Source organism: Pseudopipra pipra, chromosome 31 (assembly GCF_036250125.1).
Source record: "Pseudopipra pipra isolate bDixPip1 chromosome 31, bDixPip1.hap1, whole genome shotgun sequence".
NCBI lineage: Eukaryota > Metazoa > Chordata > Aves > Passeriformes > Pipridae > Pseudopipra > Pseudopipra pipra.
This window is the reverse complement of record NC_087579.1, coordinates 320,154-345,987: the sequence shown is the minus strand read 5'-3', so window position 1 is coordinate 345,987 and position 25,834 is coordinate 320,154. Positions and strand designations below refer to the sequence as shown.

Sequence of the window (25,834 nt, the reverse complement as noted above, 5' to 3'; positions counted from 1 at the left end):
TTCAGGCGCTGTGGAGGACCAGGCACCAGCACGTTTTGTCTCAGGCATTCTGATTGTTGGGAGAGGGAAATTGTGATTGTAAGAGAGGGTCCCATGGAGGTGAGGCAGTATGTTCTGAGCCATGAGCTCAGTTCTCACCCCTTAAGACTCCTGTTCAGGATGTTTGCATCATCTCCCCCTCCTCTTCCTCCCCCCTCCCCCGGGCTCACTTCCTCTAAGAGGGCGCCAAAAAACTTTGTGGGCAGTTTTACGTGAGTGGCTGCAGCAGCTGAACCACAAAGAGCAGTAGATCGGTGCGTTTCTCTCTCATTTTTTTTTTTACTCACTCTCTCAGTCACTTCCCTTGTTAACCCCAGCTGGAAATATCAGAAATAAAAATATGGGTTTATAGGCATATCGCGAAGTTGTAAGATATCCAAGTCTCAGAGTGGACTTGGGTGTCAGGGTCTTTTTCAGCCAGTTAAGGGAAATATAAAAATTCCCAAAATTAAAATCTTTCGGGGCCACGTGAGAGTTTGGTACACAGGGGTTTCTTTTCTCTCTTTGGGCTAAGAACAAAGGAAGATCCCTCACTTTTGACAGAGGATGGCCAGTGGCCAGTTAGAAAGAAGGGAAAGCCCCTTTTCAGAGACAAGAAAACTTTTTAGGCAAAAGCGAATATATGAAGCTTCTCTGAAAAAGGTGGGATTTTGTACAACTATAAAAATGCATGAAATTTAAACCCAAGGGGTCTTTTCTCCCCAAAGAACTCGGTGTGAGACTAGAGCCAGTGCGGTGAATAAATTCTTTCTTTTTGTTTCATGAGTTTTTGCCGTCCTTCTGAATTCAAGGGAGAAGTTTTTTCTCACAGAAATACTTCTGGCACAGTCTTTGGAGGAAGAAACAGCTGCGAAAAGTAAGACTAAGAGGAAAATACAAGAGCACTTCAGTTCACTGAAGTCCTTGAAAAGCAGAATTGCTCCCATTTCAAGCTGATTTCTCTGAATGGTGACTGTCAATTCCCAGGGAAACCCCACCTTCATTCTCTATGTAATCTGTCAGCGAAACATCAGTCTTAGAGTAAAATCATCTGTGATCTTCAGGCAGAGCCACACCCTGAGTTAATCCTTGATCATCTCTGATCCACAGATTGAAGACACGGGGATCGTTCTCACCTGACAACAGGTAAAATCCAGCTCTAATTCTGAACTAAGACACAGTTTGTGGGCATTGAGCAGGATCTTTGCTTGTCTTAAACTTCTCAGTAGCATCAAAGCTCCATTTGCACCTAATTCCCTACAACACCAACACGGAGCCCTCCTATGGCAGAGGAGATGTGACCATCTGGCAGCAAAGTAACTCTTGGGCACAGAAATGCTGCATTTAAAATTCAGAACCTGATCCTTCTGTTCATTTCCCTCCTGCAGGGGAAAGTTTCTCTGGCAAGAGGAAAAATAGCTGTCCTATATCAGTGCTCACCTTTCCTGAGTCAGGTAGGTAAGCAGGTCTCTTTTATTTCTCTCCCTCCTGAACAAGTGGTGAATGTGGTGGTATTCCCCCTCTGGAAAGGGCTGTTGGGCCCAGGGACCCCCTGGGGGCAGGGCCTTGAGGCAGGGCTGGGCTGATGATAACTCTGGAACCTTCTTCTCCATAAGCAAGGCTGGTTCCAGCTGTGCCCACTTGGAACTGTTTCCTGCCGGAAGCTGAAAAAGTAGGAAAGTGCCCTGATTTTATGGGAATTTGGGATGACAATAACTCTGAGAGCACCCAGGGCTCAGCTGCATCTGCAGGAATGTTACTGAGCTTAAACTGTGTCCTGGTGTGTCTGTTCAGCAGTGTTGAACATGAAGCCTTGGGGGACAGAGGAACTCTGTGTTTGATTGTTGTGCTGAGATTTTTAGGTCTATTTTCACTTGTCTTCTTTTGAAAAGCATTCAGCTTGTTTGGGAATGTGGGTTTGGTCTCTGAAGTAGTAACTAATGACTTGTTAAACAGCGAGGTTTCTTTTGAGCCCTCCTTGGATAACAGGGAAATTTGTAAAAGTTGGATGTGAAAAGACCATGACATTTGTCAGAAGAAGTATCTGTGTTGCTAAACAAGGTATGTAAGGTCTCAGCAAGTTCTGGATGGAATTCATAGGTAAGATGTTCCAGTCTTGTGACATTTTGCATTTCCAAGCCTCTAGCTCCTGATCTAGAGGCAAAGAGGTTTCTTCAAGTCCTGTGTCATATCTGCCCCTTCCCAAATGCCTGATTTAGTATCCAACCCTGATAATATCTGAAACAGCCCCTGAGACCTCTTTTTAGGTGACTGAGGAGCAGCCCTCTCATCTCTAATCAGGATTAACCTCTTTCCCATAGTAGATGTCCAAATTAATGCCTCTGACAAAATTTCATATGGCCTCATGGGATAATGGACTGCAAAGAACAAACTTAGTGCCTGTCCAAGCCCATGAAAACAGGAGGAAGAGCAGAATTTAACAGGACAGTTTCCAAAGTTTAGTGTCAGTTGCAGTTTGACATTCAATGCCCTGAGCTGCCTGTGGAGTTTATGGACATGTGGGCCATGTGGTTGGTGGAACTGAGGCTGTGGTCATGTCACCCCAAGACCTGTGGCTTGTTGAGTGATGTGAGACTGTCCTGGTTTAAGCCCAGATGGCCACTAAGTACCACAGAGCTGCTCGCTCACTCCCTGGCCCCCGGCACCCCCTGGGCGGGGAGAAGAATTGGAAAGAAACAATAAACCTTGTGGGTTAAAAAAATAACAGCTTAATAATTGAAACACATTTTAAAAATAATTAGAATAAGATTAATAATAAGAATTGTAATTTAAAGTAGAGAGGGAGATGGAGAGGGAGAGCGAGAGGGCAGAATAAAACCCATGTGATGTCCAATTTTGCTCACCACCCACTGACTGATGCCCAGCCTGTCCCCGAGCAGAGATCAGTCCCCTTCCGGCCAACTCCCCCCAGAAAATATACTGGGAATGATGCTCCATGGTCTGGAATATCCCTCTGGCCAGTTCAGGTTACCTGTCCTGGCTGTGCTCCCTCCCAGCTTCTTGTGCAGCTCCTTACTGGCAGAGCAGGAGACACTGCAAAGTCCTTGACTTGGGCTGAGCACAACTGAGCCACAACCAAAATATCAGCATGTGATCAGCATTATTCTCATCTTGAATCCAAAACACTGCCCTGCACCAGCCACAAGGAAAAAAATTAACTCTATCCTGTCCAAAACCAGAACAGAAACCTCTGAGTGCCTGTTTATCTCCATGTGCCAGAAACAGAGCTGAGATCAGAGGAAAAAGCCTCTGCTCTGGAGATCAGAGTAGAGACAAATCCCCATCATGGTGATCTGTGGTGAATTGGATGAAATCCCTCCAGAAGTCCATAGCAAGTGAAGAGGGACAATTTGTGATTAAAACTAAGTGAATTGAACACTTCCCTTGTCACTCCACCTGTGCTTACCCAGCTGGCCAAACATGGCAGGACATCCCAGGACAAGAATTAATCCAGAATTACTGATGTCTGCCTTGATCCACCACCAGGCCTGTTCCAACTGCATCTGATTTAGTCCCATGAGATGTAGCTGTGAGACCTTATGGCCACCTTATGGCTGGGAAGTAGGGATGTATCCAGAACTGCAGTGCAGGGTGATTAACTCTTGCTTGGAAACCATCAGGGTGTCTCACCTTCCTCACTGCTCACTAACCATGGAATATTGAACACCAATAAAGTCATAAAGATACCAAACCAGAAGTGTTGCTATGAGGACTGAGATAAGGACTGTCGGTCCCACTCTGGAAATGTCAAAAGTTCGCAGAGAGAGCCAGAGCCAGAGAGGGGAAGGATCTTTAGCGTAGTGCAGCAAAGCTGACCCTGGTGCAGGTCCCTAAATGATTCCAGGTTTGTGCTGGAGCTGATGCACTGTCACCCTGCAGCCTGAGGGTGCCCAGGGAGAGGGAACTTCAGGATAGCAAACACCATGGATTCCCCATCTCCAAATGTAGGCATGGGAGGGGGTAAACTGTGTCTTCCTTCTTTTCCCCCCAGCTCAGAGCATGGACAGAGAGACTCCTGCAACCCAGACCGGAGATTTAAACTGATGTATTAATTAAGGTGTCCATCAAATTTCACAGCAGGCAGTGGGGGCTGGGTTGAATTTTCCTCTCTTGCATACCCTGTCACAACTTCCTGGGAGCACGTTGGACTGAGAGAAATTCCCAGAAGCTGCAAGGATAATTGAGATCTCTGGAAAGGCACAAGTTCTCTTGATGTCTGAACTCAACTGTTTGAGTGCTTTGCACCTTTAGAAGTCACAGCTGGCAAGTGCCAGGTGAGAGAGATCAGGGGGCTTTGGGACAGGATTTCCCTTCCTTGTCCACTTCCCTTCTGTGCCTGTTCCAGGTCAGCTGCAGGATTGTCCCACCTCTGTGACTGCAGGGATGGACCAAAGGAGATGGCTCCCGTTGGCTCTGACACTGCTTCCAGCCTGGTTTCTCCCTCTCTCCTATGACTTTGGGCTTTTCAATTTCCCCAGTTACAATTTTGTCTCAGAGGAAAGAAGAAAAGGAGAAAGTGAGTAAATGCTCCAAACCACAATGAATTTATCTTTTATAAAAAGAACACGTGAGCCATTTTCAAAGGCCATTAATTCTGCTTTCCTAAGATTTTTTCAGAACTGACAATTTCCCCAAAAGATCTCTGAGGTTTTTATTTTTTTCTCTGGCATTCTTCATTGATGAAGGTGCATGAACAGAAGGGACCAATGTCATTAGTGAATATTTGCAACTGTCATTTGTTCCTCATTGTGTTCCCCCAGTGCTCTGTGTCCTTCACACCAGTACATTCTCTGATTGATTCCAGCCAAATGCTCACTCATGTTTGATTTCCACAGAAAATTTTGAGCTTAGCTCTCCCCAGAATGTAGTTGGAATTGTCAGCCAGGATACAATCCTTCCTTGCACCATCTCTTCCACAAAGCCACTGGACAACCCTGAAGTGCAATGGAAGAAGATCACAGATGGACATCCAGAGGACATCTGCACATATGGACAGTCTGGTTGTGAACCAATGCAGAAATACCATGGGCGGGCACCAATGCCAGGAGATGGATTTGCCACTGGGAACGTGTCCCTGACGCTGAAGAACGTCCAGCCAGCAGATGAAGGAACGTACAGTTGCACTGTGACATCCAGGGACTGGAGTGCTGACACAGCCACCGAGCTCAGCATTGCAGGTTGGAGACTCCCTGGGCTGGGAGGGGAAGGGGGGAAGCTCTTCCAGAGGGAAAAGAGTGCTCTGAAAAGTCACTGTCCCCCAGCTGATGCCCCTCATATGACCCAACATGTCACCTCCCCACTCACAGCAGCCGTTGGGCCACATGGCTCCTGCTTTTTGATCCATGGGACACTTGATTTCTAAGTCACTGAGGGGTCTGTAAGGAGCCAAGAAAATTCAACCCATGTGCCAACATCCAGGAGGTAATAGGGGAATTGGTGATCTGACTGGCCCATGAGGGTCATGGCAGCCCTGGTAGTTTTAGGCAAGAAGGAAGGAGCTTTAAAGCTGAATGTTGCAGGAGACACGGAACCTGCACTGCCTGTTGGAAGGCAGCTGCATTGTGTGGTGAAATGGCGCGGGCAGGAATAGCTTGGTAAAGCTGCAAAGAGACTGGGGCTGAGTTCCTGTGGCAAGAGATGTTGTGCAAGCCCCATGCCAAGCCTGAGCCTTGTTATGACCCATGTGGGGCTGGAGAGCTGCAGCAATCCCTGCTGGGGAGGTGTGAGCCTGCCTGGGAGATAGACAAGTGCTCAGCATCCCTGGCTGTGGGACTGATAGGAATGGTGCCCTCCCTCTGGGGACTCCTCAGCTGGGCTAAGGAGATGTTCTGGGCTCCCAGTTCCCCCCAGATGGACAGTTGGCATCGTTTGTGTGCAGGGATCGATAATGTCAGGTGGAGCTGGTCAGCCTGGAGTCACTGAGCAAAAATAGCACTGAATCATATCATGGTTTGGGTTGGAAGTGACCTTCCATTTGCTACTATTGCCCAGGACAAATATCTATGAAATCCAGCTCTGACCCAGCAGTGGAACTCAGAACCATGTGTGGTGCATCCCCCTCACCACCCTGGCACAGCTTTGGCACAGTCCCTGGGCAGTGACCATCTGTGCCCACCTGTAGTGCCGGCATGGACTGGGGAGGTGCCAGGGAAAAAACTGAGTGGGCTTTAGTGCCCTGTGTCCTGCTTTGACAATCCTCAAACTTGGACCAGCCTCCTACAGATTCATTCTAAAAGAGGGATACAAACCACACACCTTCTCACTGCCAGCTCCATGGGATAGTGGGGAGCTGAGAGACAAACCCATCCCACGCTGTAGCTCTTTCTCAGCCAAAGGAAATTTGGCATTTATGGCAGATGGAGTGGGGGATCTCAGAAAGACCATTGCAAAGGTTGGGTTAAGGACTGAGAGAAAGTGGCAGCAACTTCTGGAAGAAGCAAGAGCTGTGAATCCAAGATAGAGCTGGTTCCATGGAAACACACTTTTCCCACTCACAAACTCTCTTGCCTTTAAGGTACTGGGGAAGTGTTCCTTGAAATTCTGGGCCCTCAAGGGCAAGGGCTCGAGCTTGGCTGCAGATCACACGGATGGTTCCCCCAACCTACTGTCCAGTGGGTGACTGAGGATGGGCAGGGTCTGTTTGCAGACACTGAAATACAGCAGGACAGTGAGAAACTCTTCAGTGTCTGGAGTCGAGTCACAGTTACAGGAGAGGAAGTGGGAAAAGTCACCTGTCAAATCCTGAACCCCCTGGTGCAGATGGAGAAGAAAACTATTGCGCGTCTCTCAGGTGAGTCCCATCGCCCTGAGAAGCCTTTGCTGAAGGTTCATTGTCTCAGGAGCCCTGGAAGACCCTTTCCAGTGCCAGGGAAGATGACAGCTCTCCAGTCCAGCCAGATCCCAGAGCAACCTGGGGCACTGCAGGCAGGACAGGTTGCAGTGAGGGTCCCTCTTGCCCCAGATGCAGATCCCTAGGGAAGGCAGGTTCTGCCCACCCATGTAGGACTGACTGGGACTATTTGTCCCTTCGTCTCCACAGGAGCTCTTTGGATGGGTGCTCAGATTTTGGGGAAAAGATTGAATATTGCCACTGATGACTCAGGTTTTTTCTTTTCAAAGGTGCTGCTTTTCCCCATGTGTCTCCATTTGTCCCTGCCTTCTGGACACTACTCACTTTATTCCTTCTCACATTGGCTGCTGGTGCTGTTCTGGTATTTCAAGGTAAGGGCTCTTGGTTCACAGGACCTCATGTTTTCAGAAGGCTGTGGGAGGTCAATCCCTGTGAGAAAGTTCTCTGCAGAACCTGCTCTGGCAGAGGGTGTTCCTTTTGCATGGTAGAGGAAGGCTCTGAACAGATGGCTCAGGTGAAGTGGCTGAGGGTTTTACACATCACTTCTGGGGTTTAGTTTCACTCTTTGACTGCAAGGGATCATTTCTCAGCCCCTTGTGAGACTGGTCTGACAATTAGCATGAAATATCATGTAGAGTTTGCCTCTGGTCCGTAGAATTAGCACACCTAAGCTCTCCTGCAGGTAGGAGCTTTCCATGTGCTCCTCTGTCATCCAGAGGCAGAAGGGAGATGCCTCCACAGGCAGCTGAGAGCTCGAGGGAGCATGGTACCTACAGACAAGAGGAGGGAGGAGGGTGGGTTGGTGGACTTTTCCTGTGGTGAATTAGAAGGGTCCCTTCCTCTGCCTCCACTGGGCTCATCTATCCAAGCCTCCAGTGGAGCTTGTTCATCAGAGCTGGACCTTTTTTCCCAAAAGTGTCCATGGTGCCTCCCCATCTTGGAAAGGGCCTCTCCAGAGATCTCTGTGTCCACAGCCATGGCTGGGCAGAGGGCTGACCCTTCCCTCGCAGCTCTCCTGAGCTCACACCACTTGCATCTTCTGAAATCTGCGCTGAAGCTGCATCTGAGCATGTGTCATTGCATCTGTGCAATGGACATGGACCTGGACCTGGAGAGTTCCCACAGAGGATGATAAACACCCAGGGAATGATCACTGTGAGCACACAGGGAAGGGAGAACTGCAGCTCATGAAGCCATGGCAGACGGGGGCTGTTGCAGACACCTCTGGACAAACTGGCTGCTCATGACTTGGATGGGTGGACTCTTCAATGGGTAAGAAACTGGCTGCTGGCTGGGCCCAGAGGGTTGTGGTGAATGGAATTACATCCAGTTGGGGCCGGTCTCTAGTGGTGTCTCCCGGGCTCAGTTTTGGGGCCGCTCCTGTTTAACATCATTATTGATGCACAAAGTTAAACAAGGCCAAGGGCCGGGTCCTGCACTCAGGTCACACCAACCCCCTGCAGCTCCAGGCTGGGAGAAGAGTGGCTTGAGAGCTGTTCCACAGAAAGGGACTTAGGGGTGCTGGTTGGCAGACAGCTCAGTATGAGGATTTAAAAGCCAGGGAAGAGATCAGTCATGGTGCCAAACAGGTGCACAAGCATGGGGATGCCCCATCCTTTTTTTTCCAAGGATGAGTGAGTTCTTTTCCAAGGACACTGAACTAGAAAAGATTCTCTGAGGAAAGAGAAGCTTGGAGCACACAAATCAGTAAATAAGAAGGGCATATTAAGAACAGCCCTTTGGAGAAAGCCTTGTGAATGATGGTTCATGGAAAACTCACCATGAGCCAGCAGTGAGCACTCACAGCCCTGAAACCAACAGGATCCTGGGCTGCATCCAAAGGAGGGGGGGCAGCAGGTCAAGGGAGGAGATTCTCCCCCTCTACTCTGCTCCTGTCAGACCCTGCCTGGAGTCCTGTCTACAGTTCTGGTGCCCCAAGAAAAGAAGGACATGGAACTGTTGAAGCAAGTCCAGAGGAGGCCAAACAGTTGATAAGAGGACTGGAGCACCTCCCCTGTGGAGACAGGCTGAGAGAGGTGGGACTGTTCAGCCTGGAGAAGAGAAGGTTTTGTGGAGACCTCACAGCACCTTCCAGTATCTGAAGGGGCTACAGGGAAGGCAGAGAGAGACTCTGCATGAGGAACTATAGTAATAGGACAAGGGGAAATTTAGATTAGATATTCGGAAGAAATTCTTTCCTGTGAGAGTGGTGAGATACTGGAACAGGCTGCCCAGGAAGATTGTGGATGTCCCAACCCTGGCAGGGTTCAAGGCCAGGTTGGATAAGGCCTTGAGCAACTTGGTCTGGCAGGAGGTGCCCCTGCCCATGGCAGGGGTGTTGGGACTGGATGATCTTTAAGGTCCCTTCCAACCCTTAACATTTTATTATTCTCTGTGGGAACTGAGTCTGAGTTTCTTGTCCCATGCCTGCACAAAAAAAGAAGGCAAAATCAAAACCATTTCCAGGTGCCCCCTTAAGTGCAAGCTTTGTTTCTCTGAGGTGAGGAGGGAGAGAAGGAACAATAAAACACACTGAGAAGAGACCCTCAAAAAGACAATTTAAAAGAGAAGTTTTATCATCTGCAGGGCAGATGGGTGGTCTCATCTTCAAGGGGGTAATGTCAGTGTCATAGGGATACCTCTCTTTTTTCACAGAAATGAAAGTGGTGGAAAATACCACAGGGGCCCTGGAATCCATGTGGAAGAGGGACCTCCATGAAGTCTCCCAGAAAATTCAAACTCTGCAGGAAGATTTCCAGAACATGCAGCAGTCCACACAGCATGACATTCAGTTGCTCAGAACAGACCTGGAGAACAAACTAGGTGAGCAGGGCCATTCCCCAGCAAGGTCTTCACGTCTCTGAAGGCAAAAGCTGCTCTACAGGCAAACTGTCCTGTGAGCTCGTCCTGCACAGCTCCTCAAAGGGGATGGGGAAGGACAGTCCTTACATGGGGAACAGCTTTTGTGATCCTGACACTGGAACACCTCCATGCTGAAATTTTCTGTGCAGGAGCTCAAGGGCCCTCTTCTCTCCTTCATCTTTGTAAAGAGTGTGTACTCTGGGTCCCCTCATTCCCTGATACTTGTTAAGGTTCCCCCTTGAAGTCCTGTCCCCATCTCTCTCCCTGTCCCCATTGCCCTTCTCCTACTCCTCCACTGCTGGTCCCAGGCTGGGGGAAGCTGGGCTGTGCCCACCCTGCATGTCTGTGCCCATGAGGAGCCCCTACCTGTGCTCCCCTGCTCAGCTCAGGGGCATCTCAGCAGGCAGTGCAGGAGGTGGGGCAGGGGAGGGCACTGGCAGCACCCGGCACTCTCTTGCCCAATGTCTGGGGACCTTCCCCTGGGCGGGCACAGAGCCCATGTCCTGAGCTCTCTCTGTCTCTGATATGTCAGAACGGTTCCCAATTTGAAGTCCTTCTTCCATATCTCTCCTTTTCCCCACTTCTCTTCTTCATGGGAAAGTGTGTTGTCTCCCATGGCTCACAGATTCATTATGGAGAGATGGAATGGGCTGGTTCCTACCCTCCATCCTGCCCATCAGGCCTTTGTCAAGGCCTTTTGGGAAGGGTCACAGGGCCTCTGCTCTTTCCCCAGCCCTCCATCAGTCAGTCAATCCAAAGCAGTTCAAAGAACCAAACAGGGAATAACCCCAGGCACCATTCCAGGCTGGGGGGTGACCTGCTGGAAAGTTGCTCTGCCGAGAAGGACCTGGGGGTCCTGGTGAAAAAAATGTTTTCCCAGAGTCAGCCATGTGCCCTTGTGGATGAGGACAATGGTATCCTGGGGTGCATTAGGAGGAGCATTGCCAGCAGGTCAGGGGAGAAGCAACCCTGGTGATGCACATCTGGAGTCTTGTGTCCAGGAGATACTCAGGCAGTAGCTGGGCTGCTGCCTGAGGAAGGGGTAGCCTTGCAGGCAGATGGGACCAGTGAAAATACAGCTCCTGCCATTCTGTGGCAAACCAAACAGGTCTCCTGCAGGGAAATTCAGCTCCTTGTTTCCTATCCCTTCTCCCCTGCCACCAGCAGGCCATTTTCCTTCTCCTCAAGAATTCCTACCTTGATTTCAATGATAGTTGGAGCTCTTGCTGCTAAAAGACAAAGCATCCCAGTGCCTCAGGCTTTGCTCTCTTTGGAGGATGGCCTCGGACTTCTCAAAGTGCTTCAAAGTTAGAAAAGCAGCGTGTTACTCCAGGAGAACATCATCCTTTTGGCCAACAGCTTGGGCTGTCTCTGAGCACACTGGGGCCCAGCAAGCCTTGACAAATCCACTAATTGCCTGCTTTTCTCTTTTCCCACAGAGCTTTTCAAAATACAGTACTACAAAGAGAAGCATAGAGGATATCGTGCAGGTGAGTCCTCGGAGCCTGAGTGCAGCTCTCGAAAACATGTCCAACCCCCTCAGAGAACTGTTTGGAGAAGAATATGCTCAGATCAAGGGTAGTTTGATAACTTTTTTCCCTGCCCTGTGCTGCCAAAGGCCCTGCCTGTGCCTGTCAGGAGCATCTCAGCTGTGGGAAGCAGGGGCAGCCGGCTTGCACTGGCCACTGCAGCCCCCCCTCCCACTCCTGCTTTGGCCTCTGTGGTCTTTCAGGAAAAGTGTCTGGAGCTGATTTGGCTCCACTGCAAGAGCAGCTCCTTCTTCTTTAAATCTGAGCACAGCTAGAGGAGCTCAGTTCATGCCATTGCTCCTTGCTCAAGTCCTGCCAGGGGTTCATCCCATTCACTGCTGAGCATTGTAGCATGGACCCTTGTATAACAAGGAATAAATGATGCTCCTCGTGCGGTGGTGAGACAAAGAGATTTTATTCGAACTCGCGCGCCCTTTTATCCTTACAGATCATGTGACTTTCTTAACCAACCAGTTTACTAACTCTGGGGCATGCTCCTTGGGCTCTGTACCTGGCACATCCTCTGTGCCACCTTTGGCCCGCCCCTACACATCCCCTCTTTTAATTATATTAAGAAGTCACAAAAACAGTATGAACAAAAATGCAAACAACAATGCAAACAACAATTTTAACAATCAGAACATTATAAAACTACTAAGCTTCGCAGTGATCCGGCACATTGCTTGCTCAGTTGCTTAACTCTAATGTAAACCTTTTAAAACCTTCTTATATTCCTATAGGGTAGTGCAACTTGGATAATTACTTTATTAACTTGGGGCTTATCTTAACTGTCTATAAACTTATAACTTTTTAATCTGAGGTTTTTATAACTGGGGATTTCAAACTTTATTTAAGAACAGGGTAATCTTAGCAAACTACAATTTCTCAAAAGCGACCTGTGGCTGAGGTAGTGTTATTTGTGAGGTGTTTGGTTTTTATTATTTGACCAATCACACAACCATTTTCATTCACACACTCATATCATACATCGGTGGCCACCGCACTGAACACACACATGAACACACACACACACTCCAGAGACTGCTTTTCACCACGTTGGTCCTTTCCTAATGTAAACTTGAAAACATAACATAACTCTTTTCCAAACTTCTGCGTTGCTCTGGTTCCTGTTGCTGTGGTCACATATTTGAATAGGGTTTTACACACCTGGAAGAAACCTGCTTGAGTTCTTTCTTATAACTTTTAGGCATAGCTTTCTCTCCATGTCACAAACCTAGGCATTTCATCCATCGACCTGAAATCAAATCTTACTATGATTAGCAACTTTGGAGAAACAAACGCCTGAGGTGTGTGCTGCTTTTCAGACCTGCTTCTTTCAGCACTGTCACAACTCAAAATTTTATAACATACATGGTTTTATACAGATGTTCTTACAGGTTACACCAGTTCTCCCCCCTTTTGTTTAAACTTAGCACGTTTTTCAATATGTGTTTTTACTGTTTTATGGATCAGTGTGAAATACTTGACGTGAGAATTTTCCTATTTCATAGGAAGATAACAGCTTATTATAAATGTTAATCCATTTTAGAGTACCAAAGGTTTGCTAAGCAACTAACTCATGTGTTTTACACCTTTGTGTTTTGTCTAGTGAATGTAGTAGCAGTTATGTTTTGTGAATGTATATCTATTTGCATGTACAATTTCAATATGTCCAATTCAAAATGTATATCTCTGATCGCCAAGCCTCATTTGCATTTAACTCTCTAGGGTGGTTTCCTGACAGTGTGGCATACTTTGATGATGTAGCTTTATTGATTGTTATTTGAATGGTCTCTTAGAGAACCTGTATTCTGATGGAGAATGAATGAAGCAATTGTTTGCTTTAAAACTCTGGGTATAGTGTTAAACATTGCTGCTTTAGCAGCTTTTCAGTTTCTGTCAGTCATTGGCTGTGGCAGGTCAGGATGTGATTTTGCGTGCATTTGTATACAAATCATACCTTTTGTAACTCACAGGAACCAATCAGAACGCATTTCAAAAAACAGGTAAGGGTTAACAATATCTCAAGGAAATTAACTTTCAAAACAGATTATCAACCTCATAGCATAATAAGCACAATTATAACATCAAAGGATTGTTTTAAAATTTTCCCAAGGTAATGACAATCAGTCCAGAACTATACAGAAGCTTAGTTCATGGCTTGTAGTTTTCTCACTGTTCCGTGGCAGGATTTATTTAAGTCTATTGCAGCATATTGTGTTTTCCTAGATGCATGTGTGAAGGCCCTGAGGCCTTTCACTGGTTCAGTTTTGCATCTGGTGTGGCCTTTAAAGGTAAACTGTTGATTTCTGCCACAATCTGTGCTGAAGGAGATGGATTAAAATATTACCACCAAAACTTGCCAGGGCATCTTGAAATCCAGCGTCCTCAGCTGTCATCCTATCCAAATTGTCTTTTCAAAGCTGGAATGTTGGTAAAGGCAGGATTTCTTCCGTCCAGATCCTCAGTCGTGCTCTGCCCTAAATGACAAGCTTACAAACTCAATAGCAACTTACACAGATTTAGGTGGTGGGGTATGACTGAAAGAGCTGTTTTAGAACCAACAGCGGCTTCTCTCAGTTTGATCCCACTGAAACAAAGCTGCAATGCTTCATACCTGCTGGAAACAAAAACTAGGCAGATTTGCCTTTCAGGATCTCCTCTGATTTGTTTGCTCTTTGTTACCTTGGTATAATTCTCTAATTTTTGGTTTGCCTCTGTAATCAACAATTTGTCAGACTTTAAGTTGGAGTTCTCCCCTAGCAACACAAAGAGAGGTTGTAGGTCCCCTCTGTTTATGGCTAAAACCGGTTTTAAGCAACTGGTAGCCCTTTGAGGTTTCTGCAACTCCTGTAAATACAAATGTTTTTTACCTCGAGCTGCGTCACTTGTGTAGAGCTTTTTTGCTGTGTTATCTTTTCCATGGCAAGTCCAGAATTGTGGTCGTTGGATCCTTCCTGAAACAAACTGAAGATCTGCACCTTGGGCAGTTTTGGTTAAAACAGCAGGAACAATTAGCAGTTCATTTCTTGTGGCACTGGTTATTAATGTGTCTTCTGCATAATGATGTATTATGGCTGTCTGATACTTCATCGAGGTATTTTGCATCTCCTGAGGAGGTACAGCCCAGCAGTGAGTTTGAATAGTTTGTGCACTGCTTAAAACCATGATGGGAAAGAGGGGTTTCTGGGCATCCTCAGGGTGACAGAGAATGGTAAAAGAACATTTTTTTGAATCAGTTACCACTTGTGACAAATTTGCTAGAAACCTTTTAGATAGAGGCAGTCCAATCTGCAAGGCTTCTGCATGTGTTTTGACTGCGTGTTCCGCTGTTAGCATCTGTAATGTTTTCCACCTGTCACCCTTCTTTGGGGTACAGGGTACATGGTTATTTTGGGGGCTGGTTATTGGTGTGTGGCTTGCCTTAAGTAGTTTTCTCTTTTGCACATGAACAGTAGTGCTAAAAAAGAGTACAGCTAGCAATGCTATTACAAGCAATACAATACTTGTAGCATATCTTTTGTTTTGCGTATGGCACCCTTGGTACAACTGAGTCATTTCTCTGCTGCTAGGGTGTTTATGGAATGTTGCAATTAGGGGTTTCCAGGGACAACTCTCCTGATAGTGATTCATTTCTCCACAACTAAAACAACTAGTTGTGTGTCTGACTTCCTTGTGTGTTCTCATCTGGGCATCTAAAGCTGCAGCTAGAGAGGCAGGTAGCTGCTTCTCAGAGCTAGCCTTTTGATAGGGTTGCACTAGCTCAGTAAAGTCACAGTTCTCTCTTGCAGGAGAGCTCTGCAAGGCTCTTGCATTTTCTCTTTCAAAAGCTAAATGCTTGTACAGCATCTCTCTGGCTTCATTGTATTCAATTTGCTTATTTAAAGTCGACTGTAGCTGGTCCAAACATCTTAAATTCAACTCAGTATAACTTTGTAACTCTCCACTGTTGGACAGATAATCATTTTGATCTGCAGTGATAATGTTTTCCATAGCCTTTAGGGCTTGCCTGGCTATCTCTTTATGGTATTTTGATTGTGAATCTAAATTATAATTTGCTTTTCCGCCTGATTGATGTGCCGTGGTGTCTGCCTGTAGGTATTTCCTATGAATAGAACAATTTTTCTGGAAATCAGCTAACCAGACTGTATATTGGGTGTCACTGAGAACTAGTTTTATCAGTTCTTTCCAGTCAGATGTAGTGAGTGGGTAGGTGTAACTCAATGCCTCCAAATATTTAAATATATTGGTTAAGGACAGACCAGAACCACTTACCAATTGCCTCAGGATTTCTGCGGCCTCATACAAGGTTTGACTCTGAGGGGGCTGGCTTAGGCTCATATCGCCTGGGCAAGCCTGAATAATATTCAGGCTTTCCTTTCGTATTGCCTCGTCCAGACATTGTTCCCACATGTTAGCTGAAATTTTCTCCTGTGCCCTATTGATCCCTCCCGTTGGAACTATGTTTAGCTCTTTCTCCCCCTCCTTCTCCCCTTCCTTCTCTCCCTCCCTCCATTCGTCCCATCCCTCCCATCCCTCCCCCCTTTTGTTTTCGGCAAACCCGGTTCCCTGTGGGGGGATGGTGGTCAGTGCAGGTGGCGAGTGGGGGGCGGGGCTGGGCTCTCGGCCGGAAAAGAAAGGTTGGAGTACAGTTTGTGTGGGGGAGGAAAATGGCTGCGGCCATGGCTGTGCACGAGGTCGCTGATCATTTGCAGCGAAAGGGGATGAATACTTTAAATTACTCTCCCCATCACTGTAACAGGACTGCCTTGTGTGGACCCGGGGGTCAGAAGTTCGCATGGCAGTGTCTGTCTCTTCCCAGCGACTTGTTTTACGTGGCTCCCGTGTCTCTCAGTATGATTTCTGAGTTTGTATTACTATGTTGTGCTGTGCTTGCTTTCAGCAGTGTGTGCGGGGGGGGTGTAGTGTGGCTGTTTTGTCTTTCTCTGTGTGCCTCGTGCAGGCAGAGTTTATCAGAGTAAAGCTGCTTTATGTTGCAAAGTTTAGCAAAACCCTAGAGTCTGAGTTTTGTTTCAATGTATCAGAGGTTTCTATGGAAACAGGTGTCTTATGTTACCTTATTTCGAGCGGTTGGGAGCACACGTTTTGAGTCCTTTTGTAGCAGTTTGGGCTATCTGCAGTCTTTTTTCTGCGGCTTTTGGGAGGTCCGGGCTGTGTCGGCTGCGGCGAGGGGGGTGCTGCTCCGGCGGCGTGGGCGGTTCTGCGCACGGCTGGAGGCGGCTGCAGCTCGGGGCAGGTCCCGGTGCGGGGGCAGGCTCGGCAGATGCTGGTTCGGCGATGGCAGACCGTGGGGCTCCGGCGCTGGCGGCTGGTGTCCCGGCGCAGACTGCAAGCTCGGGACAGCGGCGGCGGCGGCGGCGGCGGTGGGGGGGCCAGGACCCGCGGGGGCGGCTCCGGCGGCGTGCTCGGGGCCGCGCGGTCCTAGCGAGGCGCCGGGTTGGCGGCGAAAAGCGGTGAAAAGTTCTTTTGGGGTTTCCGCGGTTTCTGAAAGGTTTTTCTTCAACTTGAAGGGTCTACACTATCGTCACTAACAGGCAGGGGCCGGCAGGAGTTTGGCCAAGTCTCCTCCGGTGCGCAAGACGCGCAGGGGGCGGCCAGCACACGTGCTTGGCTCGGCCGCTTCTCGGGTACTTTCAAACTACGGGTTTAGTAGTTGCTAGGCAACAGGCACTAGGTGCCGGCCGGCGGTGCAGCGGGCACGGAGCTCTGCGCTTTCCGCTAGGCAGAAAGGCAATGCGGGGGTCGCGCGGTGGGGCTGGGATGGTACGGGCGGCAGCGAAAGCTTCTCGCACGTGATCCAGCAGCAGTCGGTAGCGAGATATCGCTTTTACCAGACGACCGACACTTAGGGAATCAACAGGCTTTTCCCTGACGATCTTAAGGTGCTCCGCAGCTCGGGGCTCCGAGCTGCAGCCACGTCTCGCCCAGGGATCAGTCTTAGACGTGCGGGTTCGCTCCAGACAGACTCACCGCTTTTGATGTTGCATGGACCCACTCCGCTCTCTCCGGCTGCCTGCTCTGACCTCTCGGCTTCTTCCTTAACTCTTTCTTCTCTTCTTCCGTGCACTACCTAATCTTTTTCGAGCTCGCTAACTAACTATCCGTCTCTTAGATGCCACTAAGACCACGGGGTTTACTGACGTCAAAGTTTTTTGCGGTAAAGACTCCCATCTCCGAAAAATCGAGACGATCCCGGAGTCACCGGCTAATCTCCTGATTCAGGATATTTATCTCACTTAATATAAGCTAAATTTGTCCCGTTCGAGCGCCATATGTAGCATGGACCCTTGTATAACAAGGAATAAATGATGCTCCTCGTGCGGTGGTGAGACAAAGAGATTTTATTCGAACTCGCGCGCCCTTTTATCCTTACAGATCATGTGACTTTCTTAACCAACCAGTTTACTAACTCTGGGGCATGCTCCTTGGGCTCTGTACCTGGCACATCCTCTGTGCCACCTTTGGCCCGCCCCTACAGAGCATGGAAAACTGAGGCAAGAAACATTTTTGTGGCAGTGCAGATCACTCTTTCACCATGTGGCAGCAATATCTAGACTGGTGCTGTCCTGTTATTTAGGAGAAACTGCCTAAAGCTTGAAAATCATCTTCAGACTTTACCTAGGAGTTAATCCTGACACCCAAAACTAATTGCAGCTGCTGTCACCTCCTGGTCCTTTTCCCCAGCAACACAGAGATGGAGGGAGAGGGTGTCCAGCCCCACAGGCTCCTCCTTGGGGCTGCCTGCTGGAGTCCCAGGAGCTCTGGCTGAGTGCCTGGCACTCGGGGTGTGCAGGCTGCCACTCTCTGTGACAGCAGCTCAAGGAAGGGACGTGGCGGGAGGGGAGGGGAGAAACTCGAGGTACCCTGAGGCTGCCCAGGGAACCTGAGCATTGAGAGGGGGGAAGGACAAATGGGAGGGGGATGAGGGCCCAGAAGAGAAAGGCTCAGAAAAGCAGAACTTGTTTTCTGCTCCTCACGACCTGACCTGACCATTGCAGTTGTTGTCACCCTGGACGCTGCCACAGCTCATCCCGGATTGGGAATATCTACAGATGGGAAGACAGTGGTAAAGGGAGGTTTCGGCATGGAAGGTATCTTCAGAGACTTCTCCAGCAATGAGAAGAGATTTGATTCCCATCTGTTTGTGTTGGCAAAGCAAAGATTCAGATATGGGAGGCTCTACTGGGAAGTGTCTATTCGGGGAAGAAGAAACTGGGCCTTGGGTATTGCCCGGGAATCTGTGACTCGCAAAGGGCCACTGACTCTGACCCCTAAGAATGGCTTCTGGGTCATCGGGTTGGCAGATGGGCGAGACTATTGGGCCTACACGGATCCTCAGACCCGTCTGAGTGTGAGGGGGGAGTTGGAAGTCATTGGGATCTTCTTAGACATCCTAGCCAAGGAGGTGTCTTTCTACCATGTGTACGATAAGGAAGCAGCTCTGTACACTTTTAGCATTGCTGATGGCAGCAGCCAGAGAGATGAATTCATTCCCTTCTTCTCCTTAGACTCTGCTACTGCAAACCATGATCCTCAGGCTCTGGTAATAGTGTAGATTTTTGACGATGTTCAATAGTTTACTCCACATTTCAAAGCTCAGTAATGTACAGCCAGTGATGAAATCCCATTGTAATCAGGCTGCTGCCTAATTTGTGTCTCCTGAACAAAGCTAATGAAGGACAGGACAGATCTCTCAGAGTGGTCTGTTCTGAGTTTTTTGCCTTATGGATCAGAGTGAAGAATGTTTTGAGGGAAATTATATGTGCTCAAGAAAAATAAATGTACTTTAATGTTTGTATGAAAAAAAGTGGTGTGAGGGACTGAAAAAAAAGTTATTAATATTATTACTGGCTCAAAACAGCTCTGTGTGTGTGAGAGGGGACAGATCAGATTCTGCCAAGGTGCAGTGGTGCTCCGCCCCCATGAAAGCATCTCGTGCAGCTGTCAATCACTGGCACACTGGTAGCACTGCCCCACACCACACCCCAGGGGACCCCTAACCCAGATCTCAAATGGCTGGCAGACCAGAACCCCACCTGGGGGTCATGGCCACAGGAGTCCAGAGCAAATACGACCAACATCATGAGGGCCTCCATGTGCATGGCCCTATCATTCTTGGATTTGTGTTAGCTGGTTCTATGCTCGATCTAAGGCAGTAGCTATAATTCTCTCTCTCTCTCTTTTTACTTCTTAATTTCCTTTTCTTAATATTTGGGTAACTTAAACTTGGATGGGTTGGAATTTGCTAAATCAATGCTTTGTGAAATGCTTTATGTTGGTTGAATGCTTCTTTTAAACTTTTTCCAAAATTTGCCAGTAAAAGTGTGTTATTTTGACCCCCTGAAAAGCTTTGCAGCATTTCTCCAGTGTGTGGCCTCACGGTATAAAAGTACTGAAGGCCCTTTTAATAAATCTGTCAGGTGGATTTTTGAAACCGGGTTCCTTTTGACATAAAACCCCTTCAATGAGCTCATGAGAAGAGCCTGGGGTCTTACAGGTTGAGTGTGAGTTTTTCTGAAAAACCTAGTATCTTTTTCCTGTTTGTCTATGAGCTGACATTTGTTGAGGAGGGACAGTAATGGAGCAGCTTTGTGGGCACCTGGAAACCAGTCAAGGTCACCCTACCACATATCTCCACATGGCTTTGGAATGTCCCCAAGGCAAAGACTCCACAGCCTCTCTAGGGAACTTGAACCTGGGCTTGGTCACTCTCAAAGTAAGAAAGTGTTTTCTGATGTTTAGAGGTACCCTCCTGTGTTTCAGTTTTTCCAATTGCATTATGTTCTGTCCCTGGCACCTCTGGGAAGAGTTTCCTTCAGGTGTTCATAAACAGTGCTGAGATCCCCCCAAGCCTTCTGCCCTCCAGGCTGAACGGTCCCTGCTCTCCCAGCCTTTCTTCTGATGCCTGAAAAGCCAGAAAATAACTCTTTAAAATTCTTTTTGAGGATTAGGAAGCAAAAGCACTCATTTATTACAACAAGCCAGATGCACAGGAATATTTTCCAAAGTGTGCATCCCAAACTACATAGGTGTTACAACTTTATACTGTCATCTAATGACAATATTTGGACATTATCTCACCTGTTACACCCACTTCCAAAGCCATTCCTGTCTTAGTACCACCCTCAATACGCCTCCCGATTTTGATAGAGAACTCTTCATCTCGTTAAAATCCCTTTTCTATTGAAAATCTTAACAAAAAGCATTAAACAGAACTTTTAGGAATTTTGCACAAAACTACTAGCTGTCTACAGGTACTAGCAAGCTATACTAAAATCTATATGATATAGATTTTAAGGCATCACTTCATGGGAGAAATCCTCCAGTCCCTAAGTCATCTGTGTGGGAATTCCCTGGACTCTCTCCACTCTGTCTGTATCTCTTTCGTCCTGGGGAGCCCCGAACAGCAGCTGTGGCCTCTCCAGTGCTGAGCAGAAGGCAAAGATCCCCTGTCTCAACCTGTGGCCTCACTCCTCCAGTATTGCCTGGGATACCCTTTGTGGGAAGAGCAGGTTCCTCAGCTTGGAACCCAGCAGAGCCCTCAGGTCCTTTTCTGCCCAGATGTTTTGCAGCTGGGTGTCCCCCAGCATGTGCTGATGCCTGGCCTTGTTCCTCCCCACTACAGGAATTTGCCCTTCTCCTTGCTGACCTTGCAGAGGTTCCTGTCAGCCCCTTTTTCTCCAGCCTGTTCAGGCCCATCTGGATGGCAGCAGGACCCCCCTGCCTGTCTGGGATCACCCTCCAACATGCTGAGGGGGCTCTCATCTCCAGATCTGAGGTGGTGTTTCCTTTCCTCTCTGTGTCTGGTTTGCTTCAGGGTGGTTATTCTGAGCAGCTGCCACATGCCTGCTCACTCATCTGCCCACTGGGGGCAAATCAGGCTCTGCCAGTGCTGCCTCCTTCACCCTGCAAGCCTTGAACTGGGATGGGGCACAAAAACACCTTGTTCTCCTACATCTGTCTGAAAGGGACCATGATGGGGGACTTTCTGCTGCTGGGCCTTACACCCACAGCCCTCTCCTTTCCTCAATGGCACCCGGAGGGAGCTGAAATTCAGACACGTTCAGCACTTTCCCCTTCCTGCCCTGAGCCAATTTCTCTTTTTTCCTACTGGCTCTGAGACCTTGGGCCAAGGTTTTGGAAAGGCCTTTCAGGGTGTTTGTGAGGCCTCCTGTGTTTTGTCTAGAGAGATGAGGAGCACAGAGGGTGATTTCCTCGATTCTTCTGATAACAAGGAATAATATTGACAGGAATATGCAGATCCATCAGGTCAACAAGTGGCTCCGAGATTGGTGTAATCAGAAAAATTTTGGGTTTTTTGACCATGGGTTGATCGACTCAACACCTGGTCTGCTGATACCTGATACCTGGGATGCACCAGTCTCAGAGGGGAGAAAGTTCTAGCACAGGAGCCAGAGGGATTGTTGACTGAGCTTTCAACTGGCTTGAAAGGGGGAAGGAACAAAACCAGGCTCACCAGTGATAAGCGATGTAGTGCCAAAACTTGAGAAAATGAGCACTAAAAAAAAGGAAAGAAAAAAAGAAAGAAAGAAAAACCCGTAAAATCATAAATATAATCTTATCACCTGAGCCTATCCCAGGTGCAAGAAATGTGTCCTCTGTATTAAAAACCATAGTCTTAAAACAAAAAAGGGGGAATATGACACCCCAAGTAGATAAAGCTGTATTTACCCTGAATTTTTTGAATTTAGATCAATAAGTATTGTACAAAACCCACAAGAAGATACCTAATGATAAGGTCCCGTCGAGTTGTTAGCATGGGGAAGGGATAGCTTGTGTTTTGTCTCCCACATGACCCTTTTGGCTTCCAACACCTTTGATGAAATGTTGTCATGAGTGGACCCGACACACAATCCGATCCTGCAAATGCAGAGCCTGTCCCTGAAGAATCCCGGGAGGAGACTGATGAATGCTGAGCCGCACAAGTCCTGCCCAGATGTCACATGGAAGACAATATTCTAGGGATATTTCATTGTATCATGAACACTAACTGGCATGACTCAGTCGTGGTGTGTGTCTCTCACTCATTTGCCTTCTTGGCCGCACCTGACGTTGTGATTACTGTTACTAACAATCCCTTTAACATCACTGTAAATGATCAATATTATAGTTATATAATGAATCAAAATATATCCACTCTCAGTTTATCATCAGTAATTCCCACGTGCAGAGGAGCTGAACTGTGGCTCCCAGTGAACCAAGCCAGAGCCTGGCAGGATGATGCAGGATACAGGAAATTAATGAAACTGTTAACGCAGTCAAGAAATATATTTATATAAAATGAATTATTTATTATGAGAAATGAACACACAAATAAACAGATGAAAGATCTTAATCAGAATTATTTACTACAGAGTGTGAAAGCTAGAAACCTACTAGTAGGGTATAATATAGCAGAAAGTAGTATAGTGCACTCTAGCAAAGCAATTATATTAAAGCAATTGTATTAAAGCTGTCAAAAGAAACAATCATTAAATAGAGATTGATGTAACTCACCACACAAGACAGTGGGCACATCTCTCTCTTAATCCCTGGGGAGTGACCATGAAGAGGTGTCCCTGCTTCAGGGGAGAAGCTCCACAGTTCAAGGAAGTCTGTGGAAGACTCTGCCATATGAAAATTGGACTGGGCTTTTATAGGTATAAAGTGATGGACTGGCAGTCACAGATTTACAGGCCAGTGAGCAGCTTATCTGTCAAATCCTGCTTCAAAAAGCAGGCTGTGTGTTTGAAGTTTGGTGAATCAGGCCTGTTTCAGCACAATTCAACACCAAAACAGCACCCTGGTGCCAGCAGTAGAACTTGCATGCGAGCTTGTACTGTTTGCATTCTCTGATCAAATTCGAGGCCTTATTGGGGTAGAACATCCTGCCACAGTCCCCCCAAGACTGCAGTCAATCATCCTGGCTTGGCTGCACCAGTTCTGGTGGGGAATCGCCAGCGCTTGTCTTGGCAGGGCAACACCTCCCCACAAGCCCCGGCCATGCCAACATGTCCACACCCAGCCCTTCCACCAGGCCCAGCCCTTCCCACAGATGCAGATGAAGAAGCTGTCTATTAAGAATCCCAGAAGGAGACCAGTGAATACTGAGCAGCGCAAGGCCTGCCCAAATGTCGTTTGGTTGTATCACAAATCAAAATGTATCCATTCTCAATCTGTCAATGGTGGTTTTCCTGAGCAGGGGAGCCAAACTGTGGTTCCCAGTGAGCTTGGCCAGGGGCTGGGAGGATGATGCAAGATACAGTAAATCGGGGAAACTGTTCTAATTGCTTTTGTCATCTTTGCATTAATCAAGGCAGCAACCACAGCCATGCATTAGCCCATTTTAACTTATTCTTTCTGTATGTATTGTTTGTATTGCTGGTAAGCAAGAATCAGAGCTGGAATCAAACTTACATTTGGCTCTAATAAAGAAGGTCATAATATAATTGAATTTGTATTATGAATTTGGCTGAAATTTGAAAACAAACTCAAAATTCTAAATCAGGTGACTTTTGAAGATGTCTCATTGGCTTTAGAGATATCTTCAGTGAACTTCCTTCATAGTATCCAAACTAGAAAGACTCCAAAAAAATGGACAGCTAGTATAGTTCAGATAATACTGTCAAAATACCAGACAATACTATGATTATTAATTATTATATTTCTGTTGCCTTTCATGAAAATTGGTATTGTTTTGTTGCACTGATTGTTTTGCAGTGCTCATGTTTGTATATGTTTTGTCCCAGTAGTTTTCCAGCAGCTGGCAAGAATTTTTTAGAATATCCCTCTCTCCTCTCTGACAGCTGCAACATATGAAAGAGACCTCTTGGTTTACGAGTCCACACAAGATTCTATGTGATCATGAAATAACAATGTGTGAGGTGCTGAGACTCACAGAAGAAGAGCTGTGTGTTAGAAAGCAAGAAAGTGGCTGGTTGGCAAGACTGCAAATGAAAGGCTGATGTTTTTTGGACACCCCCCCTTCCCCCACGGGCCCTAGCTCGTATCATACCTACAATCTTCTGATAGACTGGTAACATTATAGCATGATGATTTGTTCAAGTTGTTTAAATGGTTTGTCTAACTTGTGCCTTGCTTTACTGAATACCCTAGTTAAGTGAATTTTGATCATGTCCTGGATACTTTTCTTCATGCTCTTATATTATACTTAAATATGGAACATTTATTATCATGTTAATAGCAGCCACATGAACATAAGAAATAAGTCTTTCAGTTGGCCTGCTCCTACTCTGTATGTGTTCAGTGAATGCTCCTGGTGTTCCTCCAGAGGGTGGCTGGGCACTGAACAGGCTCCCCAGGGCAGTGGGCACAGCACCAAGGTTGACCCAGCTCAAGGAGCATTTGGATGATCCTCTGGGGCACATGGTGTGACACTTGGAGATGGTCCTGTGCAGGGCCAAGGGTTGTACTTCATGATCCTTGTGGGTCCCTTCCAGCTCAGCATATTCTGTGATTCTGTGACATCACCTGGGCTGGTCCCATTGCACAAGGAGCCTTGTCCCTCCCTGCAAAAATGTAGATGCCCAACATGTGTGGATGGGTTCACCTCAGTGCCTGAAAATGAGGAGGGGGACCCCCAAAAGATGTTTATAGCACCCAAAATTGGTGGAAAGCAGCAGGATCCTCTCCAAAATAAGCTCTTTGTGTCCCTCCTTGTGGTGCCCCACTCCAAGTGCTGGAGCCATGAGTTCCCACTCAAATCTCCCAGTACCCTCCTCAGGATTGGGGCACCCCAAAAACTCCCTAGGTACTAGAGGGTACCCCAAAATCCCTTCAGGAAGGGTGTCCCTCCAGGCCACATCATCCCCAAGATTCAGCTCTTCTTTTGCTACTGGGGACGAGGATCAGCACAAGAAACACAGACACCACCTTTAAAGAATAAGTGTAAAAATTTACAATAGTGCAAAACAGTAAAGAATTATGAAAGAAGCCTGGAATTATAAAAGGATAAGCTTAGCAATGCACCTAATCATTACTACAAAGAGTGTCTATGGTGATTAAGAAAGACACATCACCAGCGACCTCATTTAATACATTACCATCACCAGCATCCATCAGCTGGGGAGCTCCCGCATCACCCGCTCTGGCTTTTTGCTTCAGCCTGGAGCCGGGCTGCCTCTGGGCACACTGCCATCAAATGAGGCTCAGCATGAAGTGACATCCCAGTCCAAGCAGGCGGGGGCCACCACAGCTCTCAAGAAATGCCCACCCAGTGCTCCAAGCCCACCAGACCAGACTTCCAGGACAATTCCCCAACTCCTTTCTCTTGTCCTGTTATTGTTGTGGCGGTCAATAAAAGAAAATACGCAGACAGTCTACTTCCAAGCAACAAGACAGGAGAGGAAAGAACCTTTATTGGAACAGAACACTGACTCATAGCCCTGGGCATAACATACATGTTAAAATACCATTGGTGTTTTTTCATAAACATATATCACAATTGGCTGCCCTGCATCACACCATGATGGTTCAGCATTTACAGACTTACAGGGACTTGTTTAGCTCTGTC

General features: G+C 47.4%; 1 protein-coding gene across 3 annotated transcripts; it reads left to right on the top strand.

Annotated features, from left to right (window-relative positions):
- The first annotated feature begins 218 nt into the window (after positions 1-218).
- On the top strand, positions 219-19,630 carry LOC135404326 (butyrophilin-like protein 9). 3 transcript variants are annotated; one of them, XM_064639047.1, is made up of 11 exons: positions 219-293; positions 831-895; positions 1,006-1,164; positions 1,407-1,472; positions 4,385-4,555; positions 4,875-5,216; positions 6,554-6,829; positions 7,159-7,260; positions 9,545-9,712; positions 11,191-11,241; positions 18,300-19,630. In XM_064639047.1, exons 5-11 carry the CDS (start codon positions 4,423-4,425, stop codon positions 18,854-18,856), a joined length of 1,629 nt encoding a protein of 542 aa, XP_064495117.1. In that variant the 5' UTR covers positions 219-293; positions 831-895; positions 1,006-1,164; positions 1,407-1,472; positions 4,385-4,422; the 3' UTR covers positions 18,857-19,630. The 3 variants fall into 3 exon arrangements, with proteins under 3 accessions (XP_064495117.1, XP_064495115.1, XP_064495116.1); XM_064639045.1 differs by having other exon boundaries at positions 831-1,164; XM_064639046.1 differs by lacking the exon at positions 219-293 and having other exon boundaries at positions 316-1,164; positions 1,407-4,555.
- The last annotated feature ends 6,204 nt before the right edge of the window (positions 19,631-25,834 follow it).